General features: G+C 39.9%; 1 protein-coding gene across 2 annotated transcripts in view; it reads left to right on the top strand.

Moving 5' to 3' along the window:
- Nucleotides 1–3,000: 3,000 nt before the first annotated feature.
- scarb2c (scavenger receptor class B, member 2c) overlaps nucleotides 3,001–6,560 on the top strand; it is a 21,882-nt gene continuing 18,322 nt past the window's right edge. The window contains exons 1-8 of one of the 2 annotated variants that reach the window (XM_042059841.1): nucleotides 3,020–3,143; nucleotides 3,180–3,183; nucleotides 3,237–3,447; nucleotides 3,709–3,866; nucleotides 4,279–4,423; nucleotides 4,839–5,030; nucleotides 6,218–6,309; nucleotides 6,413–6,532. In XM_042059841.1, coding sequence (XP_041915775.1) covers nucleotides 3,328–3,447; nucleotides 3,709–3,866; nucleotides 4,279–4,423; nucleotides 4,839–5,030; nucleotides 6,218–6,309; nucleotides 6,413–6,532 — 827 coding nt within the window. In that variant the 5' untranslated portion in view covers nucleotides 3,020–3,143; nucleotides 3,180–3,183; nucleotides 3,237–3,327. Of the gene's footprint in view, nucleotides 3,144–3,179; nucleotides 3,184–3,236; nucleotides 3,448–3,708; nucleotides 3,867–4,278; nucleotides 4,424–4,838; nucleotides 5,031–6,217; nucleotides 6,310–6,412; nucleotides 6,533–6,560 lie in introns of both variants that reach the window. The other variant, XM_042059842.1, reaches the window with a different exon arrangement.

Here is a 6,560-nt window from a genome sequence, read left to right as displayed (position 1 = left end):
GAAAAGCTTAATTTCTCACAATTAAGTGAGAAATTAATTCATCTCACAACTAAATGAAATGGGTTGTTGCATTTCCATAAGACATCATGCTAAACACATGGAAATATTGCAGAAATTAATGTACTATTTAGACATCAGATATACCCAACATAATATACATCTATAATGAAAAGCTTTCGCACCTCTTCTGATTGGCTCTCAGTGGAGACCATGCCTATCTAATTAGATCAGAGATAGCAGTCACCAAATCATATACATGTATCTCAACACTTCTCAAAGTGCCTGTGATGAAAAGCCCCAGGTGATTAGCTTTACAGTGGCACTGTAACACCATCGGAAACGGCTTTAAAGACACTGGTTGGACACCATTACAGAAAATCAGAAAGGATCTCAAAACCAGAAAGACTTCAGCATGGAGAACAAGCACCCTGGCAGCAACAGTAACCAAGTAATGGACCCCACTGAGGAGTGTGGTCCCCATCCGGAACATTCTTATGAAGGTGAAGAGAACAGAGAATCTCAACGTGACCACAGAGACCATGAAGCTGTTCTGGACGAATCTCATACAAGCCACTATGGAGCAGCAAGTGGCCATGCGCAACATGTGCCTGCTAATATGGAACCCGAAGGCTGGCCAGTTGGTCTTAAAAAGATCCCTGCAATGAAAAAAGTACTAAGTGACCTCTATGAGTTGGACTCGTCAACAGAAGAGGACGAGAGTCCATGCATAGAAGTTGACAAACAGCACAGACGCCACAATGGAGAGACTACCACAGGAGCTCATGCCAATGATTCATACAGGCTTTAGGACAAATGACCACATGTTATGAAGAGGAATTGGACTCTGACTATCACATTGCCAGTGTCACTACAATGGAATGCAACACATCTCCATGTGGAATGTCTGTGGATTTTTTCACTGAAGACAAACTTTCAGAGAAAGATTAATCACATTGCATGGCTGTATAAAATAGAATTTTGTATATATGGCTATATAGAAGACAACTATGACCAGTAGGCCCTACTTATCTACTTGATTTACACAACATCATGACAAAACCTCTGTCCAAACATTATAATACGAAGCTACTCAGTTTACAACCATATGGGAACAAGAGGATCTTTCATCCACCTCTGAAAAACAAGTAGCTCCTGGGCCAAACTCATGACTCTCCAACTACCACAAGTGTTGGTGTAAACTGTGAACCCATGAAAGATACAATATTTAGGCCTTGAGCAATGAAGGGTAGGTTCATTTGAACCCAGGCTGCACCTGCTGAAATGAAAATGCATCTATGAAATGTTTTATGCAAAGAGCTAATGATTGATGTGTAATTTACATATAGTCAGTAATCAGATCCAGTTTGCCAGTTACTGACAGACAACAATTCAGAATATAATATAGAATAGACAAAATCAAATAAAATTGTTTGGAACATATGCTCTTAGGGGGAGAGCTTCTTCAAAACTCAGCTAATACAAAACATGAGGTCCCTCCATCATCATGGTTTGTCCAAGACAATTTATAAACAAGGCTAAAAACATTTTGGAAAAAAGATGAAATGGTTCTCATTCACTGGACTACCGTGAGTTAATCCTCTTAGTAGAACTGAGCCATGACCAAAGACTCTAATCATCAGACTTGAACAGGTGATAGTGCTTCCTTGTCATCATATTAACAAAGAAACTCTGATAACGTAACCAACAATGGAATAGGCTACACAGAGAACTATACATGTTCTAGTCTACATAATGGTGACGTTTCTGTAGATCAGATTTAGATTAGATTCAACTTTACTGTCATTGTGCAGAGATACACTTACAATGACAATGAAATGCAGTCTAACTAGAAGTGCAAAAGTGTAATGCGATATACAAAGTATAGACAGGTGGTGCATAGACAGCACAAGAAATATAGTGCAGTGTAGACCGTAGTATAGTTGGTTAACAGAAGGTGGTTTAGAGTAATATAAATGAAATATAAATATGTGCAGTGTATTAGCAGTTACCTTATACAAGCAGAATAAATATGGCTATGATATGAACAATGTATGAACAACATACACAGATATGTGCAAGGTAGTAGCAGTAACATTATAATAGTAGTAAGAATAATATAGATACATGCTGTGTATTATCTGAATATATTATAAGAAAAACTAAAGAATAAATATGGATATACAGTATGAATCATATAGACAGATACAGTATATGTGCAGTGTGGTAATAGTACCATTGTAGTGCAGAAACAGATAGATAGATAGATAGATAGATAGATAGATAGATAGATAGATAGATAGATACTTTATTGATCCTCAAGGGGAAATTCAAGGGTCTCAGTAGCATACAGACATAACACACAACATGCACTTACAACAGAAATGGTAAACATTAGTAAACATATTAGTAAACATTACAAACAGTAACATTATAAGAGTAGTAAGAAGGAGGAGTGCAGGATGAATAGTATGAAGAGCAGTAGAATATGGATGTATAAGTACAGTATATTTGTAAATAAATATAACACTATGGGTGGGATAAGGTAGTGCAAAACTGTAGCCTAGGAAGCTGTAAATAATGTTCAGTTGAGAAATAGCTATGGCCCCTCTGTTGGCCTGGGACTGTAACTAGATTTGTACTTATTTTTTCTTTCTTCTTTAGGCTTAAAGGTGCAATGTTAAGCCCTAGATTCTGTTTGCCAGCTAGGCCTATTCCAAATGTGCAAGTCAGAGCCCATTGCACTGTGCCTAAGATTATTCAATAATAACACACATTAATCCCCTAAATAATAATTAAAACTAAAAACAAAAAAACATTTGTGTAGTAATAACTAAGTATCTATTTGTTTGAGACTCTTTGAGATTTAGCTAATGCTAAACTCTCAATCAGGGCAATGGCCTAAACATCGATTATTGTTTACAAGCAGTCTGAGGTCACTCGTCCGGGCTGCATTCTCTGCTTTCAAACACACATGCGTAAACGTCACATGACTTACAAAGACTTTCTCAATACACCGAGATAAACAGCTCAGTTGACGACTGAAATAAATACGGAAGGACTTGCTGCTTTTAAATCCACATTTGTTTAGTTTCATTTTGATGAAACTGGGATGTTGTAAAATTCACCAAGCTCCACATCTCACTGTAAGTCCGTATTTGGTACAACGTTAGACGTGGAAGGCGGTGCATTGGCATAGCTAACGCACATGCAAATATCTTTCTTTGCCTTGTTGTGACAGGCGGCGGCGGCGGAGTGAGCCACAGTGGTCATCTCATCACAAAGAAGCAACATTTTCACGGATTGTACATTATTTTTTATCTATAAATTATGTTGAAGTCCTGTTGTGTATACAGCACGGGAGTGCTTTGCATACTTTTTTTAATTGCGGGGATATCCTTGGCGTTGTCGCAGGTCTTTCAAAACATCGTGTACAATAGAATCAAATCGGTGAGTTGACAAAATTTCTGCTTGAGCTGCTATACATAGGCTATCTTTTAGATGGTTAGTCGTTTGTCAGACTAAACATGTTAAATATGCAGCGTAATATTGAGCGTATCGGCCTACATGATAGTTTGAACGAACATAGCCTATTTAACTTGGTGCACTTAACATTAACAACACACTTAGCTAAACTTAAATTGACCTGAATTTTGGGTGTTATGACTAACACACCATTCCTGGCTGACTGAGTGATCCTTTGCACTTTAGGAGGTGGTGTTGAAGAATGGCACAGATGCATTTGCAGCCTGGGAGAATCCGCCCCCACCGGTTTACATGCAGTTTTATTTCTTTAATTTGACCAATCCCATAGAGGTTTTGGCTGGGGATAAACCTGCTGTAGTCGAACTGGGACCTTATACCTATAGGTGAGTTTGTCTACCATCTAGGTCACAGACTTGTTATGCAACTAGGCTTTCTAGGATTGAGTGTTAAAGAAGTAGATTATTGGTTTGTGTAACAATTTAGAGTAGCCTACTATGCTGCATCCTATGCTGATGAGCGATTTTCTCCATAGTTTATGATGGAAACAGGAAGAGCCACAATTGTCACATACCTCCTATAGAGAATGTAATGTCATCTTTAGGACACAGCAGTTTGGTGTGTATAACACAATTGTGCCTGAATGATTACACTGGCATGTAGTGCATACTGTGGCTTTCTGTGTCTACATTATGCATGATCAGGAATGTGGTTCAATTTGAGCACCTGTCAGAAACTAGCCACAGACCCAGTCCTTGACATAGGCTACTGTTTAAATTCTCTGTGTGATTGTTTCAGGGAATACCGCCCCATGTCAAATGTAACTTTCTTGGAGAATGGCACCAAAGTTGAAGCAATCAATCCTAAGACTTATGTGTTTGAGGCCAACATGTCGAGTGGATCAGAAGAGGATCTCATCCGAACCGTCAATATCCCAGCAATGGTGAAGCTTCTATTTACAGATTTACACACACACACACACACACACAGGGGTTGCAGTGAAGCATATGAAGGTATTCCTTAGAATAAGCAAAACCATTTGTTATTACCCTCATGAAATAAGCACTAGTTTGATATTCCTTTCAGGGCCAGATATTTTACACTGGGCATCGTGGATGGCATTTAGGACAACACGGAGGGGCTATCAGCCTGATAATGGGGAGGCAAATGTTTTTTTATTTTATTTTGGTGGCGTAAAGCCCACAACAATAATTACCTGTAAGCTCGAATATCGTCCTGCCTGTCCTGGTTTGGCTCCATAGTAGGTTTGCAGCTAAACTGGCCCAAACCCCTAATTTCTGGAGCAGTCTGGTAGTACTGGTGTTCATCCTAACCTGGGTTTCTGGGTGCTCTTGCAGACAGTGATGGAGAAGATGAAGGACAGCCCTTTTAGTGGAACTCTGATCTCAAAGTACATGACAGGGGAGGAGATCGGCCTTTTCACCTCCGTCTCGGTGGGGGATCTGCTGTGGGGTTACGAAGACAAACTGCTAGAGATGGTAAAAACATTCGAGCCATCCCTCGATACCAAGTTTGGACTCTTTTACAAGGTGAGGACTCTCCTGGTGCTGGCAGACGCATGCTCTTTTGTTAACTGACATTTGAGGTATTGATGAAACCACCAGCCTCCACCATTCCATTTGCACCTCTCCATTAAATAAGTAGACAGCTGTGCCATGTGGAATCTACAATATTCTTCTGTAGCCAATCAGCAATTGACCTGTCGCTAAGCGCCACCCTTAGAACGCTGATGAGCCAATGACAGTCCAGCCTCAATGGGACTCGGACATCAGCTCGGACAACTCCATAGGAAACAACAGGGAGCAGGCATAAAATGACAAATTAATGATTATTTATGGAGTTTATTAACTCAAAAAACCCCGACAGATAACCATGGTTAAACGTTTTGCATGGGGGACGTGTAATTCTGATAGCTGGTACCCCGAGAGGCATAAAACGGGGTATATTTTCATCAGTAGTAGCCAACAGGACGTCTCTGGCGTTTGCAACAGCTCGACGTAATGTAGGCTACTAAGCCAACAACGTGGGCACAGGTTCCCTGTTAAATCCCAAGATGAAAATGCTCATTAACCAACTACTATATTCTTACTACATCAAATATTAACGTAACCTAACATATCTTAGTATCAATCTTCCACTAGCTAGCTAACTAGCATTAACGTCAGTGGTTTTTGCACGGTGATTTGCACGGCTACTCGCCACAACTGCTTGTCACCTTGTATGTATTCTAAAGTTTTGAATACACCCCTCCATAGCATAATTAAGTCCCTTTTGATAGCTTCTGGAGGAAAGTAAATCCTCTTATCGATCAAAACGTCCTCAAAGCCTGCTTTCATATACTGTCAGCTGCCATTGTCCACAATGTATTTCTAATCAAGTCTAGTTTGTTTGTCCGAGTTTTCACACGGCAACAATGGGGGGCAGGGCTTAGCGACAGGTCAATTGGTTTTGATTCCTCATTTCTGATTTACTAGGCCAGAGGCTGAATTAGGTTATTTTCTGAAAGAGATGTTTGTTATGCAATTCTCTCAGTGAATTGGATGCGTGTTATGCAATTCACTGAATTAGCTTGAGATGCTTTGGATAAACCAATGAATTACGTGTTCGGGTCTTTTACATTACTTTATATGGTTTATCCTCTGTAGTGTGATTTATTCATTATTTTATTTATATTTAAAAGTAATGTCTGTCACACATGGTATGGGGTCTATTTCAGATGAATGGGACAGATGATGGTGACTACGTGTTCTACACTGGATCTCAGAATTACGAAGATTTCGCCAGGGTGGCTTTGTGGAAAGGCCAAAGGTATGTCAACGTGAGGAGGACAAACACGCCTTATCTGATCTAATCTCAGCTGTCTTTGTCTTCTGGTTGTTGAGCTGGCTGTGTTTTATTTGCATCCCCACAGCTCTCTGAACTGGTGGACCTCTGATGAATGTAATATGATCAATGGAACCAATGGAGCCTCCTTTCACCCTATTGTCAACCAGAGCGAGACCCTGTACATGTTCTCTTCAGACCTCTGCAGGTACTCACTGTTTACATTACATCACCAC

This window comes from Alosa sapidissima, chromosome 13, assembly GCF_018492685.1.
Source record: "Alosa sapidissima isolate fAloSap1 chromosome 13, fAloSap1.pri, whole genome shotgun sequence".
Taxonomy (NCBI): Eukaryota; Metazoa; Chordata; class Actinopteri; order Clupeiformes; family Clupeidae; genus Alosa; species Alosa sapidissima.
The sequence above is the reverse complement of the archived record's forward strand: the minus strand, read 5'-3'. Positions and strand labels throughout refer to the sequence as shown.